Source organism: Eretmochelys imbricata, chromosome 1, assembly GCF_965152235.1.
Source record: "Eretmochelys imbricata isolate rEreImb1 chromosome 1, rEreImb1.hap1, whole genome shotgun sequence".
NCBI classification, from domain to species: domain Eukaryota; kingdom Metazoa; phylum Chordata; order Testudines; family Cheloniidae; genus Eretmochelys; species Eretmochelys imbricata.
Genome location: NC_135572.1, coordinates 22,246,961 through 22,268,405, shown reverse-complemented (window position 1 = coordinate 22,268,405; position 21,445 = coordinate 22,246,961). Strand labels below are relative to the sequence as shown.

The following is a 21,445-nucleotide window of genomic DNA, read 5'->3' as shown; positions in this document are numbered from 1 at the left end:
CCAACAGTTCACAGATGTTCACAGGAAAATGCTCAAGATTTCACTTCAACAAATTCCACTTCCTGGAGAAAATAACTTGAAAAGTATTTACACAAAGGCAGACGTAACCACCAGGATCCGAATCATCTCCCTCTATCTCCATAAGTACAACCCTATCAAATCTCAATAAACTTAAGTCAATAGATGAAAAAGAACAATTATCTCTTAAAAAGGGAAAAATAAATAAAACAAGTATGTTCCTCTGGCACTCTTATTTTGCCTCCACTTACTCTTTTCTGACTTTCCTGATAGTGATTTTCTAGGGTGATTGTAAGATCAACAGGAGGAACCAAAACTTTTACTATAGCTAGTGCTGAGTGCCTCACATTTTTCAAGATGAACCTGAAAATTTCCAAATTAAACAGCCCCCTTGATTACATTTGAAAGAATGAGGCTGTGCAGAAGGAATGTTGCAATGGTTGTTAAATGTAAAGTGGAATTTCTTCCTACATACCTCCTGTGCAACTTTATTTAAGTATTATGTCTCCCATCACTGTTGTCTTCTTTGATTAGGCTTGTAGGCTTCCTTTATTCCCTTCCTTTTTTGCCATTTTATTCCATCTTCTGTCATTGGATCTGTGGTTTGAGCCTGCCGTCTTGTTCCGTTGTTCCTTCTTTCATAATCCATTTTCAGCCTTTCTGGTTTCTTTGTGTAACCTGAGTCTGATGGGTAGCTTAAGCCTTCTCCCTGTCGCCTGCTGCTTGGAGAAGCTTCTGCCCCGTCACCCCAGGGGTATAGGTCCTGGGTTCTTTATCTTGGCGCACGATACCTCCACCCAAGGGGGACTCCTCCTAGTGCAATACAATGTGTGTTGTCCTTTGGGAAAATGTTTACTACCAAATAATGTACTAGAAGTGTAGTCCAATATACAAGGAATAAAACAATTATCACAATCCCCAAAATAACAATACAGGGAACAAAGGAATAGGGGAAAATAGTACTGTAACTAGAATAACAAAATAGCAGCAATTACTTAAACCTTTCACCTCCTAACATTTACAATGGGCCCAAACCATTCAGCTCCCTCCCAGCACCTGCCTAGGCAGAATGTGAGTTGAGAAGAAGTTCTTTAGTGGGTGATGCAATGATGTAAATCATTGTCCAGCATAAAATTCAGAGTCACAAATAAAATAAATAGACTTGGGATTTCTTACAGTGTCTTCACCCCTTGGATAGGGTCATCCTGAGGCTCTCTGATCTGGAGTCCAATGGAAAATTAGGCTGGCTCTTGATAGCCTAACCTGGAATTGCTCCTCAGTCTCCTGGGTTGCTTGTCTTGTTACCCCCAAAACAGACCCAAAGTACCCCCAGAATAGCTCACATATTGCCCCTTCCTGGGTTTACCAGAAGTTCCCTTTGGGTGACCCATTTACCTGTTTTTGCAAGGTGAAAGGGGTCCACCCTAGAGAAATTGCTGGGGTTTTGTGGGAAATACTTTTAGGAACAACTTCCCAGTACAGTTTAGACTTGCTACCCTTGGGAGGACATGAATACAGCCTTCCGATATAATTGATTGACAGCCAGGGCATATTCTTCCGAAACACGGTATTTTTTTTTATTTAGTGTAAAAGCGATTTTCCCTATACAATAAGTCTAAACATAAAGCAAAAACATAAACAATCCTTGGATACAGCCTAAAAGTACCCAAACTATAAACATATAGTTAGCCCAATATTAAATGGCTGTGTTCTGTTTGCAGTGGTCAGTCTCCTGCTGGTGTTGACAGCAATCTTAAACTTTATACATATAAAACAATGTAACATTCACAACACAGACACATTTTTATTAACCCAAACATACAGACACATATTCATTAATCCTATTTATATCTATATTTTACACTATAGCTAGCGTGCTTACCCTCCATAGTTTTCTCTCCGTCTGTTCTGTCACGGTCCTTTTCTGCTGTCACACTGTGGTTGCTTCTTCTGATTTCTTCTGACTTCTCCTTCTTCTTCTGCTCCTAACTTTCTAAATTTTGCCTACTGACTTTCTGTTTTTCATACAGTTTTTGAGCTGTTTTGATTGGCTATTCTTTCAAGCCTTCCTTTTCCTCCAGTCAAATTTATATCCTTTCTGATTGATCTATTCTTATAGTCCAATCAGAACTGCTAAATATGGCTATCAATCAAAGTTGTTACATAGTATTATGGTCTATTTGCTGTTGTGGTCTGGTGACCCTCACCTAGTTTTGGACTAACATGCCTGACTGATAGGGCAGCCAGGTGCCTGGTTTTTGACCAGAAAGTCTGTTAAAAAAGGGGTCCTGACACTGTCCAGCCAGATCTTCTGACTGGACACCCAATGTCCAGTTACTGCGGGGTGGAAGGCAGGGAGGCACCGGGTCATCACCCGCATGAGCCCCTACTTAGCCAGGACTGCTTCTTACTTGTGTCAGGCGGCTGCAGCTCACAGCCCTGGCTCCACAGGAAAGTCCCTCCTGACCCAGGCGAGGAGGGTGAGTGGGTGGAGAAAAGCATGCTCGGGGCGAGGGGGGAAGAGGAGTGGCTGGAGGTGGGGCCTCAGGGGAAAGAGGCAGGGCAGGGCCTAAGGGGGGAGGGGGAAGGACTTTGGAGAGAATAGGCAGGGCAGGAGTGGGACCTTGGGGTGTGTGTGAGAGGCGGGGCAGGGGAGGTTCCGGCCCTCCTGCTGGAGTGTCTGGTTTTTAAATGACAGGTTTCAGAGTAGCAGCCATGTTAGTCTGTATTCGCAAAAAGAAAAGGAGTACTTGTGGCCCCTTAGAGACTAAGCAATTTATTTGACCATAAGCTTTTGTGCATCCGATGAAATGAGCTGTAGCTCACGAAAGCTCATGCTCAAATAAATTGGTTAGTCTCTAAGGGGCCACAAGTACTCCTTTGGTTTTGAAATATTACTAAGTTGGCAGCCCTACTGACTGACCTCTCCCTGTAGTGTTGAAGTGACCTCAGTAAAGTGACCTTTACTTGACCCTAGATTACATTTGCTTGCCTGCCAACATAACACTATATGCTGAACTGAAAACTACTAACTCATCCTTCTTGACTGTGTGCCAACATTTCACACATACCAGATGGGGTGGGGCTGGGGATGAGAGGTTTGGGGTGCAGGAGGGTGCTCAGCACTGGGATCGAGGGGGTTGGAGCGCTGGAGCGGGTCTCAGCCACATGGTGTGGCCCCCGACTCAGTGCCCCAGCTTGAGCGCCGGAGTGGGGCCTAGCCGCATGGTGCGGCCCCCAACCCGGCACCCCAGCTTTAGCGCTGGAGCAGGGCCCAGCCGCGTGGTGCGGCCCCCAACCCGGCGCCCCAGTGGGAACTCACGGGCTGGCTTAAAATGGCTCGTGGGCCAGATCCAGCCCGAGGGCTGTAGTTTGCCCACCCCTGCTCTAGGTCATTAGACCCATCCAAGCATCTTTTGTATTACAAAGCCGCTGCACAAAAGGAAGGTGGATGCTCAAGCCCATCTTTCCAAGTCATATGGTGTTTGTGAGCGACCTTTAACTAGGGTTTTTCTAGATGAAAAGTGCAGGGGCTGAAACAGGAGAAGCAGGAGCACAGAATATAAGCCATGAGGCCCTAGAGAGAGAGACAGAAGCACAAGGTAACTTCCTTTACAGCAGGGCACAGATACCTGAGCTGAGGTTTCTGCAAGAGGGAGTTGCCTATGTGCTATGTGTTATCATCCCTGTGAAAGGAAATAAAACTTATCTGCATTTTGTAGAAATACAGTGCATTATGAAAATACCTGACTCAGCAGCACCAATTTCTGCTCCAGACAGGAAACTGACCTAGCAGGCCCTGAAAGTCTGCTACCAGTTGGCAGAAGGGCAACACACTTTTCCCCCCGGTCCAATTATCTTAGATACTGGGAGTACTGCACTTCTGTGGGAGAAAAAGATCTGAGATAGCAGCTAAGAACTTGACAGAAAAAATAAGCAGTTTCCATTGCAGTACACACTAATGGGACATATTTGATATCATGATAAATCTTTGTCTCAGACAGGGCCAGAGCTGTTTAATGCAAGAAAAGACTGCCGGGATTGAAATGGAGTCCCTTTTAGTTTGATCTCTGATCTTACCCGGTAGGCATAGCAAGAGGCCACACGGCTCTTGGGATTTCATGATTCTGCAATGGAGAACAGAAGCTTTTCTCAAATCTGAAAGAGGCTATTAGTCTACATATTGAATGAAAAACTTATTATGGCCTGTGCCAAATACATAATGGATAGAGCTGAATAAATTTTAAGCACTTTAAAAGGACTGTTTTCCAATTTTCTGTGTAGTACATTTTGTATAGATGCCTGTTAGGGACAGCGTGTGCTGCTGGGAGATTTCGGCTATGTCTACACTATGAACTAGGTGAGTGATTCCCCGCTCACATACATGTATTTGTGCTAGTTTGATTAGAGCTAGTATAAACAGTAGTGTACCCACCTGAACCTCATGGGTATGTATTTACTGCCTGTCTTACTGCGGCTACATTACTATTTATATGTGTGCTAGCTCTCATTGAGCTGGTACGAGTGTTTGTATGTGAGCTGGGAATCTCACCCTTAGTTCGTAGTGTAGACATAGTTTTTGTTCTAATGGATGGGATGTTGGCTGATTTCAGTCTTGTTTAACCTTTTCTTTATTCTTCAAGCACTGTTAATCAGTGTTCTAAGCATCCCTTCTGAAGAGTCCTGTAGTTAGAGAGGACAAAATGTATATTTTCCACGTATTTGTTACGAGCATGAACAAAAGTATTGCAAATATTTGTGACCGCTTATTTTTTGCAAGTGGCAATCTGAATGTCCTTCATAGTTCTGACCATTTCTTCATGTTTTGCTTCCCCCAACAAGTTTGCTTAGTGAAACTCTCATTTGTAGCTTTATCTCACTTGTCTTGACTGCTGAATTTATTTTCTTTATGGTTTCTCTGAGTCCCAGTGTTACAACCTTCAATTAATACAAACATGGCACTTGTCTCATCATGCATACCTGAAAATAAAAACATACCCCACCTTATGGAATCTTTCTAATCAATTTCATGATGGTTTTAGGATCTGCCCCCTAAAAATTTACTATCTGAATTGAGACAAAACAGAAAGGTATGTAACAGAGGATGAGGGGAAAGGGAAACAAGAGGGTAGCTGTGTCAGGAACAGTGCTTACATAGATTAGTCAAAAGTTGAATTTTCATGGTTTGAATCCCCCTTTTAAAGTATATAAATAAGCAAGAGAGATTTAATATCAGTCACTTCTGCATACCAGTCATTTGCATGAAATCTGTATCAATATGAATCTATATCCCTATCCTTGCCCCTTTCCCGTTAGCCTGTGGCCGTCTTGTCAGTGTAGATTGTAAACTCTTCAGGACAGGGACTGTCTACTAATCTGTGTTGTGTATATGTCTAGCACAGTGAGGCCCCATCCTTGGCTAGTCTCTAGGCACTACTGTAATAAACATGATTCATTGTTAATAATATATCTCATTTCCCTTGTACAAGAATATACATAGGAAGTACCTTTATGCAGTAGAGTCCTCATGCCTCAAAATGTACAAGATCTTTTCTCCTGCATAAAGTTTTGCTGGAGGAGTAATCTAGATTAGCACCTCCTATTGACACAATTCCCTGCCCCACCTTGTCTATACTCTTCTTTACGATGCCCTGGTGCACCTGATATACTATCTGCATCAAGCCCACACCTTGTGTCTATAATCACCTACCCTCTCACTATTTCAGTGTCTTTCTACCTACAGCTCCAGAAAATGGTCACATTTTTCACCTTTAAACCTTCCCTTCCCAGTTCCACAGCTGCCACTGTTCACTCCCCACCTCTCCAAAGTAGTCTCTCTTATTTTTGTCTCCCTTCCTCCCCTGCTTAACTTTTCAACTATCCATTTAAGTTAATGGGCAAAGAGATTTTAGGGTGTCACTCACTTATGAGGTCCCATTAGGAACTAGTGCATGGGTGCAACATCATCAAGTATCCAAGTAACTAATAAGAATGTGATTTGGGCTTTTACTGCCAACAACCAGATGCTGATAATCAATATCTCAAGTGGCTGCCATGATGTATACATATCCCCTGCATCCTCTGGTGCACAGTTTGCTATTAAGCTATTTCAGTTTCTTGTTATGTTTCTGCTAATGATGACCTAATAATAGTGTCGTACTGGAGCAGATACAAAGGCATATTTACACTGAGCTATGGTACTGCAGCTTGGGGATTGCCAATGCTGCTAAATAAAACCTTAATCTGATTTTTCTTCTTTATTGTATAATAACATTACTATTCTATAATCTGCAGCACCTTTTGTCTACAATTCTTAATCCATCATTGATAACTGTACATATAATATGGATATTTCTTCTGTATCTATCCAGCCTCACTCATCTGTCTAATTTCTCCTTTAAGGTAAATAATTACAGTTTAGAAGAAGTAACTCATGAAGAGGCAGTAGCAATATTGAAGAACACATCGGATGTAGTTTATCTGAAAGTTGGAAAGCCCACTACCATTTACATGACTGACCCTTATGGCCCACCAGATATTACTCACTGTAAGTGCCTCATTGCATATTATTTCATATGTGATATCATGCTTTAAGTGATTATTTTGACTTTTCAAATCTAGACAAATATCAGTCCATCAGCGAAGCTTTTACAAGGCCTTGGAAGACTGAAAAATGGAACTGTTCATTAAATATGATACTATCATGATCTGTTATATTTGAAATAATAATTCTGGACTTGTGCTGCAAAAAGTAACAAGATAACCGTGCCACCAAACTTATTCCAACATGCTATTGTTGAATTTTAAGCAGGTACACTGTATCTTTTGTAACAACTAAGGGGAAAATATTTTTATGTAAATATAATATTTTGATAAATCTTGGATTAACAAATGTGGAGAGAGGAGTGCTCAGTTCACAAGACAGGTACAACACAGGCAGCAGAAGACCTGCCTACATGGGCTTACCAAACAAAAAGCTTGAGGAAAATTGACAAGATATTTGCATTCAATGGAGTTGTAATTTACACAATATTTGCATACAGCATAAAATTGTCCTCCAAAAATTGCTACATAATTGCCATCCAATTCTATCAGTTACATCCCCATACATCAGGATACTAATGCCCCCTGTTCCCTATCCATCCACTCCCTTATTTATATCCATCCTCTGCTTCTCTACCCAACAGTGTGGCAATGCTTCCCCTTGCACTCAGTGCATCTCTTCTTAATGTGCATGTAGTTTTCCCTCCCCAGTACCCCATTCTTTGGGGTGGCACCTTGTCACTGAGGCTCCAGGCTCCTCTGCTTAGCTTCCCTTCTCCCAGCAGGCAGGACTAATCCGTGCCACTGTGGTATGTCTTGCTGGCCTGCTGCAGATTCCCTCCGTTTGCCAATTAGTCAGTAAATGCTCCCTGCTTTAAGCTCCCTCTGAGTCTCTCTCTCGAGATGAGCCAGGAAGCAGTCTGATTGGCTTGCAAAATAAGGAGAGTAGGGAGTCTCAGCAACTGACCCCAGCTCATGCTGGCAAGCTGCCAAAAATGCAATTGTCACCAGAGGCCATGGAGCCAGCAAAGGGATGGAAAGACAAAAGTTCCCAGTAAAAGTCAGAGATTAGGCACTTCTGCATCATTATCCCTTAATTCTGATTTGGCATGCCCAGCTAAACATGGTTCTTTCTACTCACATGGCCCGTAAAAGGGTGATAACTGCATTGGTGGTTTTGTAACATGCACATCTATATATTACACTGAATTGGACCTAGACCAGTTGGACCTGTTTATTTAGCAGACGCTACTAATCAGCCAATAGATGGTGATGATATTTGTTAACTGCTAATCTGGGCTGATTTCTTACCAGTGACTAAGGAGTAAAAAAGGCTCTCTAGCACCTTACTAATTCTTTGGATTATCTGGTCTTCCAAAATAGTATTTCAAAAATAGTGAAGCAGCGCATGCTGTTGAACAAGATTAGGGAGGCAGTGTTGCCTAATGGATAGAGTACTGGAGTAGGCCTCGGGAGACCTGGTTTTCATTCCTAGCTGTGCCACTGACCTGCTGGGTTACCTTGGGGATGTCACATCACTGCTCTGTGCCTCCGTTTCCCCATCTGTAAAATGAGGATAATGATACTGATCTCCTTTGTAAAAATGCTTTGAGATCTACTGATGAAAAGTGCTATCTAAGAGCTAGATATTATTATTAGTGATCAGAAATTTCAGTGAGGGAAAAAGCTTGAAAAAATTTTCAGTAATTGATGGGTGCATTGTGACGGGGCAAGGCCAGATGCTATAGTAAAGTAGTCGGAGACAGATATATTAGCCACAAGCTAAACAAATCCCTATTAGCATAAGGATAAGCAAATGGCAGCTGCTCCAGGTCAATTAAGACACCTGGGGCCAATTAAGATCTTTCCAGAAGGCAGGGAGGACAGCTAGGTTGATTGGGACACCAGAAGCCAATCAGGGGATTGCTGAAACTAGTTAAAAACCACCCAGTTAGTCAGGTGAGGGTGTGTCAAGAGCTGTAGGAGGAAGCCATGCTGTTGGAAAGACTGAGCAGTACAAACCATATCAGGTACAAGGAAGGAGGCCGTGAGGTAAGGGTGAAGTAGATCTTGTGGAAGTGGGGGGCTGCTGTGGGCATGTGGCCCAGGGAATTGTATGTGTCCTGTTTCTAAAAAGTCAGATACCATAGCTGATACTATTGGGGTCCCTGGGCTGCAGCCCAGAGTAGAGGGAGGGCCCGGGCTCCCCCCATTGCCCCGTGATTAATCACTGAGACTGGGAGACAACAGAGACTGTGCAAGGGAGGACAGCTTCTCCTCACCTCCCTTGCTGGCTTATGATGAAAATGGCTCAGTAGGCTGTGACCCTTGCCTCTAGAGAGAGAAGGGCTACATGGAGGGTCATGGTGAGCCTCTGAGGCTAGTGAAATCTGCCAGGAAACGCGGGAGCCACAGAGACAAGGACAGAGCTTTGTCACAACATACAAGTTTGTTTGTCTCTTAGCAAGGAATGGCGTTTCCTTATAGAAGCATTTGGTCTTAAAATATTTAATAATTCACCATCTGAAGAATGGATTGAACCTATGACTAGAAAGTTTAAACACTTCCATTTCAAAAGGAAATTAATCATCAATCAGTGCAAAAGCATGTCTTTGTTTTTCCTCCTTAGTATTTCCTTTCCTATGATTACATGGATTAGAGATTTGGTCACAGCCATTATTACATATTTCCAGCCAGCACCATTGTTTTGAGACCCAAAGCAAAATACAAGCAATCAGCATAGTACTGTCTTTGTTAATCATTAGCATGTATCATATCTATATTAGCTTTCACTCTTCTTAACAGCTTTTCCTGGGATCTAAATTATGATGCAATCTAAATTGGCACTGAAAATTCAGTTTAGTGGGATTTGGGATCCCAACTCTTCTAGGGTCCTTTGAATAATCCCTGTCCTAAATTATAACCTGTTGTTTCCCCCTAATTTTTTTCTCTAAACTGGGTCTCTTATTATATTGCTTCTGGCACTCTAAAAATGATGGTATAAGACTTAATGTCCCTCTCATCTACTTATCTCCTACAACTATCTCCATTCCTTTTTGCATTCATGCACTTATTCATTAAATGCCTTCCTGCTCTCTGTCTCCAAAGCCATCCCCTTCTCATCCAAATCCCTCCCAAAGATCCTCTCCTTCCTTAATCTCCACACAAAGTGAATGAGTAAACAAAATCCTAGCCATTCATTCCCTTCACTGCCTTGTTTAGATTTTACACTCTTTGAGGCAGGAACTGTCTGTGTTTTGTGTCTTGTACAGCACCAAACACATTATTGGTGATTAAATGAAAACAATACTATCACATCAACCAAATGCAAATGTCACTCACTACAGTTGCTTATTTTAATCATCAGCTTATTCTCCACCAATGGAAAACCATATACTCACTGGCAACAATGGCACTTTAGAGTACAAGGCGTCTTTGGCTCCTATCTCACCAGGAAGATACTCACCGATTCCAAAGCACATGCTTGTAGAGGATGATTATACCAGGTCAGATATCTTTCTTTATATATTGCCTTTGGTAATGACTGCAATGCATATTAACAACAAGGGGGAAGAAACACAAGCTAAAATAAAGAATGGGTTCAACAATATTAAATAAGTTAGTTGTATTCAAGTCGGCAGGGCCTGATGAAATTCATCCTGGGATACTTAAAGAACTAGCCAAAGCAATCTCGGAACCATTAGCGATAATGTTTGGGAATTCGTGGAGGACAGGTGAGGTCCCAGAGGAATGAAGAAGGGCAAATATAGTATCTATCTTTAAAAAGGGGAACTGTTGACCAGTCAGCCTAACTTTGATACCTGGAAAGATACTGGAACAAATTACTAAACAATCAAATTGTAATTATGTAGAGGCTGTTATAAAGAGGATGGTGATCGATTGTTCTCCATGTTCATTGAAGGCAAGACAAGAAGTAATGAGCTTAATCTTCAGCAAGGGAGATTTAGGTGGAGATTAGGAAAAACTTTCTAACCATAAGGATAGTTAAGCACTGGAATAGTCTTCAAAGGGAGGTTGTGGAATCTCCATCTTTGGAGGTTTTTAAGAACAGGTTAGACAAACACCTGTCAGGGATGGTCTAGGTTTACTTGGTCTGGCCTCAACACGGGACTGGACGAGATGACTTCTCAAGGGCCCTTCCGGCTCTACCTTTCTATGATCCTATGGTAAATAACAACAATGGAGTATTTGGTGCAATAAATGGACTGACCTTATTATGTGGAAATGAGACAGCAGAGCTTTACCGTTTAGTTGGTTTTGAAGCAGATGGTGGGGGGGGGCGTCCTTTCTTTATATCCTGTATTTCAGCTAAGTGTTGCTGCTGAGACAATTTATATTTCATTCTTATTTGAAGGGTGGTTAGAACATTGCTCACCCTGCCATCCTCTTTTTAAAGCTACTACAGAGATGAAGTATATGAAATGAGTTCTCATTATACTGTATAGTATGACAGAATGAAAATTGTACTTGTTTCCTTCAATATTCTTCTATTTTCATAGTTTCATAGCTTTTCAGGCTAGATGGGACAATTATGACTGACCTGCACACCACAGGATAATAACCTCAATCCAGTAATTCCTGCTTCAAGCCCCCAACTTCTGTTTGCTTTCATTGTGTGTTTGCTCTTGTATGTCTCTAAGGTCCCTTCAGCTACATCACTTGTGTGGCAGGTGTATTCAAAGGGCTTCATGGCATTTGTTTTTAACAAAGGGTTAAAGTGTGGGAGAAACACACCTCCTCCCCCTAGCTTGGATAAAGGAACAGCTTCCTGCAGTTCTCTCTTTTCCTTGGCTGAGTGTGCTGAGAACTCCCTGCCTCTTTCAGTCTACTGTAGGAGTTTCACCAAAGATGAATTTAACCCAATGAGTTGTTTTCGTATAGGAGTTTCTTCCATCCAATTAGATATTTTTAGTTAACAGTTAAAAGGTGTATTTCATCAAATTCTGGATCAAAGCTTTCCCTGGATCAATACCGTTTACATCATTTCTAGCTGCCTGTGTATTTAAAGAAAGTGATATTGTAACAAGGAATCCTGCATACCTAGTTCTTGGCAATGCAGTATATGGGGCCAGATTCAGCCCTGGTATAACAGCATCGATTTCAGCATCCTTGTGCCTGGGGAGGGTAGCTGCACTAAGGAGGGCATTGAGTAAGGTAAAGAATCCACAAAGAGAGCAAGTGACGAGTTAGGGAGGCTAGGAGGCCACGGGGGATGCAAGAAAGGAATCCGGAAAGAGGAGAAAAGCCAGAGTGTGAGTGAGGAGGCATTTAAACAGTTGAAGCTATAGGCGGGATGGGGAAGGATTCAAAGAATGTCCCGTGCTTTTCTCCATTCCATCTGTCCAGAAGGTTACACCCCATCCTATTGAATGCAGACCTATCCATGATGATCTGCTCAATCATCACCTCCATGCTTGATAACTACAGCTCATATCTAAGAGTGAAGTATCTCACCCTGGAAAAAGGGACTGCAGCAACCTGCATTTTGTACTATTTGGGAAATGCAATAACTGGTACAAAACAAATCAGCTTGTCTGCTGAGCAGCAAGGGTTGCCGTGATTAGAGAACCCCACTGTTGTTCTCTCTGTATTGGATCCCCAGTGAATAGTGTTCAGTTTAGGTCTGGCACCAAAGCCCTCTTTTATATTGGCACTAGTAACCTGAGAGATTGGCTTTCTGTCTGCAGCAGTGACCTGCCATGACAAGCATATTTCATTGGAACCATAAAACTGTCATCCGGTAGGGAGAGGTTCATGAGTGTGACAGAACCAATCAAACAAAAATATCTTAATGCTAATCAAGCATTTACTCTTACCTGCTAGAAAGGAAGAAGATAATGTTGCCTTTTTTTTAGAATAATGGTTAGCACTCAGATGCTACTGTGATGGGCAACAGTATGTGAACTGGGATACTGTTGTACAGTGCTCATAATTAGAGCTGGTCTGGAAGTTTCCTAATGGAAGTCTTTCATCAGACCCTGGGAGAGTCAACCTCCCTATCGATGATGTACTTCTCAAACTTGCTAAGGCCCTCTGGAGCACACTGGCTTCGATAGCACCTGTGGCTAAGCACGTGGAAAAGTACTATTTCATTTCCATATGGGATTTGAGGGGTTTTTCTCCCATCCAGGCTCAAATTCTCTAGTTGTAACTGCGGTGAACAACAGAGCTTGGTGGGGCAGGTTTAAGTCCCCAAGGATAGGGACGCTAAATGAATGGATCCTCAGAGGCAGGAAGATTTACAGTTCTTCTTCCTTGTAGATGTGAATTGCTAACCAGCAAGCCTGCTGTCCAAGTAACATTTTTTTTAACTGAACAGCTACATCAAAGGTTGTAGACCAGCTGCCCAAGGCCTTGCAAGAGGAATTTTGGGCATTTGTCTGCGTTAGACATCATGGACACCTCAGCCAGAGTGATGGCTTCCACAGTCATCATGAGGAGAGCTTCCTGGCTGCAGAATTTGGGCATTGCCCCTAATGTCCAACAAGCCACTGAGGATTTGCCTTTTACAAACACTGTTCTCAGACAAAAATGGCAAGATGCTACTCTCCTTCTAGGTCTCCAGGGCTATCCTGTGGTCCTTGGGGGAGTGTACACATCTGGTTTGTTTTCCTCCACTGTTCCTGGACTCCTTACAGTGGTGGTTGCATCCAGAGAATATTTTCCAAGGCGTTCCCTTTGTCTGGTCCTCACCAGCCAAGCTGGTGATTACTGACACCTCCCTGATGGGTTGGGGGGCACTCTATCTTGCTCTGCTGAGAGGTGATCAGACTGTGACAGTTCTGCATTGAGGAGACTATTACTCTGATAGCCATTCACTTGCCTGGGTTCAGAATCATCTTGCGGACCATCTCAGCAGGTATTTTTTCCATGAGTGGTCCATGAAGACAGATGTCCTCCAGGTCATCTTCACAGCTTGGGGCGTCCCGACAATCGACCTGTTTGCAACAAGGGACATCAGGAAATGTCATCTGTTCTGCTCTTGAAGGGGGCTTCAGTCCAGGCTCACTGTCTGACGCTTTCCACCTCTGCTGGCAGTCAGCTCTCCTGTACGGCTTTCCCCTGATCCCAGTCATCCCTCAGGTCATCCTCAAGCTCAAGGTGTATCGGGCCAAGCTCATTCTCATGGCCCCAGCATGGCTGAGATAGTGCTGGCTCTCCGACCTTCTCACACTGTCTATTCAGCCTGCCCTACCGCTTCCTCCCCATCCCAGCTTACTCACTCAGAACCAAGGCCACACCTTGCATCATTCACTCAGCTCTCTGCATCTCACAGCGTGGCTGCTGCATGGCTGAATGAGGAGGAAGAGCAGTGTTTGGCAGCTGTCCAACAAATCCTCCTTGACGCAAACCCTCCACTAGGATGCCCTGTTAAGCTAAATTGAAGTGATTTTCATGTGATCATTAGCCAGCCTACCCTGGCCTCTATCCAGGACATTTTGGAGTACCTGCTGCACCTTCAGTCATTGGGGCTTCTGTTTATTTCATTGAAAGTGCATCTGGAGGTGATATCAGCATTTCATCCCCCTGTTCAGGGAAGATCAATCTTCTCCAGTGCCATGATAGCAAGATTCTTAAAATCACTCCTTTGTCTACATCCTCCGGTTCAAGAGCCAGTTCCTCTGTAGGATCCTAACTCAGTGCTAGTGGCCTTAATAGGACCTCAGATCAAGCCCCAGGCATCTTGTCTCTTTCTGCTCACTTTGGAAAACTGCATTCCTGGTAGTGATAACATCTTCAAGGAGAGTGTGTGATTCACAGGCTCTAATGGCAGAATCTCCTTACACACAGTTCTCCAAAGACAAAGTGACTTTATGACTATATCCAAAATTTTTGTCTAAAGTGGTTTCTTGGTTTAATTTGAACGAGGTGGTATGTTTACCTGTGTACTTTCCTGATCTGTTTTCATCTCCAGAAGAGCAGCATCTCCAGACGTTAGATATCAGGCAGTTCCTAGCTGTTTTTCTGGATAGAACTAAACCTTTTCATGCTTCACCTCATTTGTTTCTGTAATATGCAGATCACATGAAGGGTCAAGTGGTCTGGATAACATCCTGCATTAAGACTGAAGCTGTTTCATATGCAGCTATGCCTCCTCAGTGGATGTGAGCTAATTCAATGAGGGTGCATGCAAAATGCATAGTGTTCCTCAGTCACCTTCCCATATTGGACATGTGCAGGGCTCCTACATGGTTGTCGATACATACATTCACAAACCATTACGCCATAACTGCATCTTCCAGGGTTGATGCAAGCTTTGGTAGAGCGGTCCTGCAGTCCTTGTTTAGGTAGACTCCAAGCCACACCTCTTGTGTGGTTACTGCTTGTGAATCACCTAAGTGAAATACACAGTTGAATCAACTCAAAGAGGACGAAACAGTTATTTACTATAACTGTTGTTCTTCGAGATGTGATGCAGAGGTGTATTCCATGACCCACCTTCCATCCCCTCTGCATCAGAGTCTCATTTCTGGGTGTTCCATGAGAAGGAACTGAGGGGAGCACTGTCTCATGTAGCCAGGGGTGCGGTATGGCCAACAGGCGTGAGTGCCGCCCCTCTATGGGTACTGCTAGTCAAATTTCTCTGGCTCTGGCACACTGGGTGTGCAAACACCTAAGTGGAATACATGTATGCATCAGATCTTGAAGAACCACGGTTACAGTAATAACTGTTTCTTTTCTTTCACTTTCTCATTGTCATAATATTTCTGTTGTATATTTTAATGCAATGTGAATAAAGCAAGAGCAAAGGTCACCTTGAGGCACCAGTGTAATGATGTTGAATGTTTTCCTTTTTCTGTGCTTTGTTTAGTTTTGTACGGTAGCAAGATCCAAAATGGCACCAATTAAGGCACAATTTTATTTTTTACACATATTCTTGTTGGACACTAAATATTAAATAGTGCCAGCAATGGTGACTTTGCAGTTCTCTTCCTGCATATTTTGTCCTTTATGGTATCGTTGTCACATTTTTAGATATTAATAAAATAACACAATTTCACGCTAGTGGACTATGTGACCAGAAGTAAATAAGACACATGCCAGTAACTATAACTACCAATACAATCTTTAATATTGTGCAGATATGTTGTTCTTTAAAAATGCTTCCATTAAGCTGAAAGAAAAGACACAATCTGGCCCTAATTTTTTTTGGGGGGGGGTCATCAATTACTTTGAGGGAACTGTAAATCACTGTTTGCTCTCTCGCAGACATCTGGCTCCCTATTTTTAGAAAATTGAATGTACCTTCTAATAAATTCCATAGTTCTCAGATGTTCACTTTTCCTGCCTTTAATAAGAGAGATGGGCAGAAGAGTCCAGAAAAATAAAGGACTCTTGTGTTGTGTTTTACCTTCTTTTTAACGTCTGAAAACCAGTGTGTCAAGCTGCTGTGCTACAGCTGACGTAAAATTCACTTTAACGCTTAGCTGTGGCTAGATATTAAAAATTCATGAAAAAAGCCATCTGAGTTGCCTGTTTTGCTGTGAAATGCATGTTTGATTTCTTTTTATATGTAGCTTTGTTCAATAACATCTTTGTTAAGCGGAGAATGCTGGTTTGGGAGCCGGGGGAGAGGGAGCATTACGCTGAAGGCTCCAGGGAATTTTTCTCTTTATTGAGAGTGGCATTGCACAGCCATTTCTTGTTTCCTTACATAAGCTACAAGACATAATTTATCAAACTGTCTTGTAGAATCAACTTGAATGCTGTTTTAATGCACAGGTTTGATTGTTCATAATTAAAATATGATCACTAAATGTGTAGTATAAAATCTGTCATATAACCATTTTCTGACAATGTTGTGGTCTTTAGAAGAGCACAAAAATAAAGCAGGAAAAAAGACTTGAGGATTTCGGTAAAGAGAATCTGCAAACTCTTCCTCAGGGATCTTGAATGAGTTGACTTGGCCCATCTATTGAAAAAACACTGCACATGTTTTTAAAGGGTACATATCGCTGAAGGGAGTTAGCTGTACTTCCTATTAGCATTATTCTTGAAGAAGCAGAATCAAAATTCATATTTCCTAGGTGAATCAGATCAATGTGTAATGTAGACAGTGTTTTCATTTAATAAATTCTATAACATCTTTTTGACCTGGTCTTGCAATATGATGAATAAAAAATAAATAGAATTGAGCTGATACAGTTATAAAAAAATATGATGCATAATCAGTCCCTTTGAAGAACCAGGGTAGGATAGTCTGAAGCACCACTTTGTCTAAAACACAGCATATCACCTCTCCCAAATACATGGGTAAACTATGTATCACTCTAAATATAGGCGGGGCTGGTAGCACTGCCTATTATTAAGGTTGCCTGACGCTTCCAATTATAAAACCAGATTATGAGTTTATTCTAACTGAGTCAAACTTTAACAGCTCGGGTAGAAATTTTCCATGCTAGGTTTCTGCCTCTAGCTGTTTTTTTGTTTTGTTTTATTTTGTGTTTTTAATTTCACCTAAAACAGTTCAGCCATTTCTGAGAATGGGGCTAAGGTGAAATGTATCGTTTTGCCTGTGTTAAAAACGTTATGGTGACTTTTTCTTTGACAAGACTAGTGCTCCCGTACTTTGGACTACAAGGACTTTAAATTTGGCAAGAGGGTGGCCTTTGTTTCAAGGATATGCCTCTTGTCATTCCTGTGAAAAGCCACCCAAATTTGCAATTTGCACATGCTCAGGAGAGACTAGTTCAGTTTAACAGTTATAATCTCTGAATAATCTGCCTTTACTGAGCATGCTCATGCCTCTCGCAGCTCCCAGTACTGACCTGCCTGCACATGCACCATCCCCACAGAGTAAATGAGCATCCTCAGTCCCAGAGTTACAGGGGTGAAGCTGGACTTTCCCTGTAATTGTTGCTGCCCAGCTGCTCCCCATCTAGGTGGGACCAGACACTGGAAATGAGAGCAGGAAGCCTATGACTAGCTGGACAAGGAGATTGAGTCTGGCACAAGGAGCCAGGAGTGGGGAAGAGACAGGCCAGGGCCAGGGCAGAAGGGATCAAGCGTGGTGGATATTGGCAGAAGTCTGTGCCCTCTAGACATACTCCCCTCCAGAGCCTGGAATGGAACCCATGATTCCTGAGTCTCACCATTCCTCTGCTGTCAGCAGATCGCTGTGAAACAAACGGAAAAAGTGTGTCTCCCATTCCCCTCTAGTGCTGATTCACATAGAGGATGACAACTAGTACTACTGTCGCTATCAGTTACTTTGCTAATTCAAGTGACAGAGATTTGTGCGATGGATGTAAAGATTCCAACCCTGCTAATGGCCCAGGTGGGTGTTAATATGATGCCACATGATGAAATTTCTGTTGTTTCAATTTTCTTTTTAAATACCTCAGAAAATACAACAAAAACTCTGTGTTAAAAGAACATTATTAAGGCTCTCAAGTCAAGCATTGAAAAGATAGGAAATGCCAGAATTAAGGTTGTCTTTGCAACTTTAATTCAGCCCCACGTGCATGTGAATTATGATACAGTCTGTATTTTACCAAAAAATGACAGCTCATATTTCTTAACAGTATCTTAGAAGTCAGTTATTTAAATGAAGCATGACGTTTATTATATAACCGTTTTACAGGATTTCATATGTTTGAAGCTCAAGACTGATCTTAAACTAGTGAATTGTTTCTTTGTCCTGGGATTTAATATGCCAAACCCAAATTATTTCAATTCATAATTGTTAAACATGAATTACCCCCTCTCTCCAAATTAAAATGGATATTCAGCTATTTTCAAGGAGTCAAACCCTCAGTGTTCCAAAATAATTTACATTGTATTAAAAATGTAAGCCAAGATTTTCAGAAATGGTTGCCTTGATATATCTGATTTTTCATATGTTAGACTTTTACAGTTTCCCTTGAGTTCAAAGGAAGCTGCTGGATGTTCAGCTCTTCTGACAAAATCAGGCTTTAGAACTTTAGGCTCCTATTTTGAATATCATAATAAGACAAGTTTATGGGGATGGTATATGAGACTGCCTATAATGACATATAGTTGATCTGCGACTGCTAGCAGCAAATATCTCCAATGGCTAGTGATGGGACACTAGATGTGGAGTCTCCGAGTTACTACAGAGAATTCTTTCCCACGTGTCTAGCTATTGGGTCTTGTTCACATACTCAGGGTCTAACTGATCACCATATTTGGGGTCAGGAAGGAATTTTCCTCGGGGTCAGACTGGCAAGACTCTGAGGGTTTTTTACCTTCCTCTGCTGCATGGGTCACGGGTCACTTGCAGGTTTAAACTAGTGTAAGCGATGGATTCTCTGTAACTTGGAGTCTTTATATCATTATTTGAGGACTTCACCCCTAACCTCTGGCTGAGTTACTGTATTACAGGAGTGGGTGCGTGAGGTTCTGTGGCCTGCAATGTGCAGGAGGTCAGATTATCCAGTAAGTTCTTGGAAAGTATTGGAGACAATTTTTTATTTCAGAAGGTGAAGACAGCTACTAGGGGAGAGGTTGTTCTAGATTTGATTTTGGCAAAGAGGGAGGAACTGGTTGAGAATTTGAAAGTGGAAGGCAGCTTGGGTGAAAGTGATCATGAAATGATAGAGTTCATGTTTCTAAGGAATGGTAGGAGGGAGAACAGCAAAACAAAGACAATGGATTTCAAGAATAAAGACTTTAGCAAACTCAGGGAGTTGGTAGGTAAGATCTCATGGGAAGCCAGTCAAAGGGGAAAAACAATAGAAGACAGTTGGCAGTTTTTCAAAGAGACATTTTTAAGGGCACAAGAGCAAACTATCCCACTGCATAGGAAAGATAGGAAGTATGGCAAAAGACCATCCTGGCTTAACCAGGAGATCCTCAATGATCTAAAAATCAAAAAAGAATCCTATAAAAAGTGGAAACTAAGTCAAATTAAAAAGGATGAATAAAAACAAATAACACAAGCATGTAGGGACAAAATTAGAAAGGCCAAGGCACAAAACGAGAACAAACTAGCTAGAGACATAAAGAGTAACAAGAAAAAGGAGGGTAGGATTATAATTCAAAATGATCTGGACAAACTGGAGAAATGGTCTGAAGTAAATAGGATTAAATTCAATAAGGACAAATGCAGAGTACTCCACATAGGAAGGAACAATCAGTTGCATTCATACAAGATGTGATATGACTGCTTAGGAAGGAGTACTGCGGAAAGGGATCTAGGCATCATAGTGGACCACAAGCTAAATATGAGTCAACAGCGTAACGCTGTTGCAAAAAACCTGAACATCATTCTGGGATGTAGGATCAGGAGTGTTGTAAGCAAGACACGAGAAGTAATTCTTCCGCTCTACTCCACGGTGATTAGGCCCCAACTGGAATAGTGTGTCCAGTTCTGGGTGCCACATTTCAGGAAGGATGTGGACAAATTGGTGGAAGTCCAGAGGAGAGCAACAAAAATGTTTAAAGGTCCAGAAAACATGACCTATGAGGGAAGATTGAAAAAATTGAGTTTGTTTAGTCTGGAGAAGAGAAGACTGAGAGGGGATATAACAGTTTTCAAGTATGTCAAAGGTTGTTACAAGGAGGAGGAAGAAAAATTTGTTTTTCTTAACCTTAAAAAGAAGCAGTGGGCTTAAATTGTAGGAAGGGAGGTTTAGGTTGGACATTAGGAAAAACTTCCTAACTTCCTGTCAGAGTGGTTAAGCACTGGAATGAATTGCCTAGGGAGGTTGGGGAGTCTCCATCATTGGAGAGTTTTAAGAGCAGACAAACACCTGTCAGGGATGGTCTAGGTATACTTAGTCCTGCCATGAGTGTAGGGGACTGGACTAGATGACCTCTCGAGGTCCCGTCCAGTTCTGTGATTCTATGATTAGATGATCATGATGGTCCTTTCTGACCTTAAAGTCTATGAGTCAATGAGACAATAGGAATTCTTATTTTTTCCACAACAATAAGACTATTGTTTTCAGTGACTGTTTTCTTTGTAATCCATAATGTATGAGCTGGCAAATAGTATCTGAGACTAGTGAGTTTAGGTGCACAAAATTAGAAGCTGTACGCTGCACCATTCCTCTTAGTTCCTTCTGACTTCTGCATCACAACCACTATCTTCCCTGTCTTCAAATGATCATTGGCAATAATTTGTGTTGGAATAGAAAATTCTGGCCAGGATGCTAGCGTAGACCTCTGCAGAACTGATTAAACTTGTTTTTTAAGATCTCACTTGAAACACACTCATATGGCACAATTACGACTTTTTCTACCTTCTAAGGATTAAGGGCGGAATCAGCATTGATGGGATTTGAACATGTGGTTGGAGTTTAGATGTTTAAAACCTGATGCGTAGATCACTAAGCTTTCTCCCTACAGTGTAGATAATGTTGATTGAAGCACAGAAAAATATACGTGGCAGAATAAATATACCCAGAGTCTCTGGGTAAATATGCAGTTTATCAATGTGCATAAAGTATCTCTTTGGAAAACTGGAAGGAATCTAAATGCAAAAAAGTGTTTAAATGGTCTTGTTAACAGGAGTGAGGCATTCCATGTATTCCACAAAGCACTAAAACATTGCTTCTCCCTTAAGCATATGTTTGCAACTATGGTAAAATTATAGACTCATGAAAATTGGAGGTTATATTAGGAAAGCTGACAAACTATTGTAGGAGTTTTTCCGGAAAAACTAGCATAATGTACTATTTTTGTATTTTCCTTTTCTATTTCTCTAACTCTCTTTACCAGTTTTCTCTTTTTTTAAAAACTGAAATAAACACAAATTTCAATGTATCCCAATTCCTAATACACAAACTTTAAATTGATGTTGTCAAGGTTCCTCCCCCACTCTGAACTCTAGGGTACAGATGTGGGGACCTGCATGAAAAACCTCCTACGCTTATCTTTACCAGCTTAGGTCAAAACT

At 41.8% G+C, this 21,445-nt stretch overlaps 1 protein-coding gene across 7 annotated transcripts in view; it reads left to right on the top strand.

Annotated features, from left to right (window-relative positions):
• The window catches only part of DLG2 (discs large MAGUK scaffold protein 2), a 1,498,860-nt gene that overhangs the window by 1,105,430 nt on the left and 371,985 nt on the right, over window positions 1-21,445 (top strand). For all 7 annotated transcript variants that reach the window (XM_077807758.1, XM_077807786.1, XM_077807801.1 and 4 more), the window contains 2 exons: window positions 6,421-6,565; window positions 9,929-10,067. In XM_077807758.1, coding sequence (XP_077663884.1) covers window positions 6,421-6,565; window positions 9,929-10,067 — 284 coding nt within the window. The remainder of the gene's footprint in view (window positions 1-6,420; window positions 6,566-9,928; window positions 10,068-21,445) is intronic.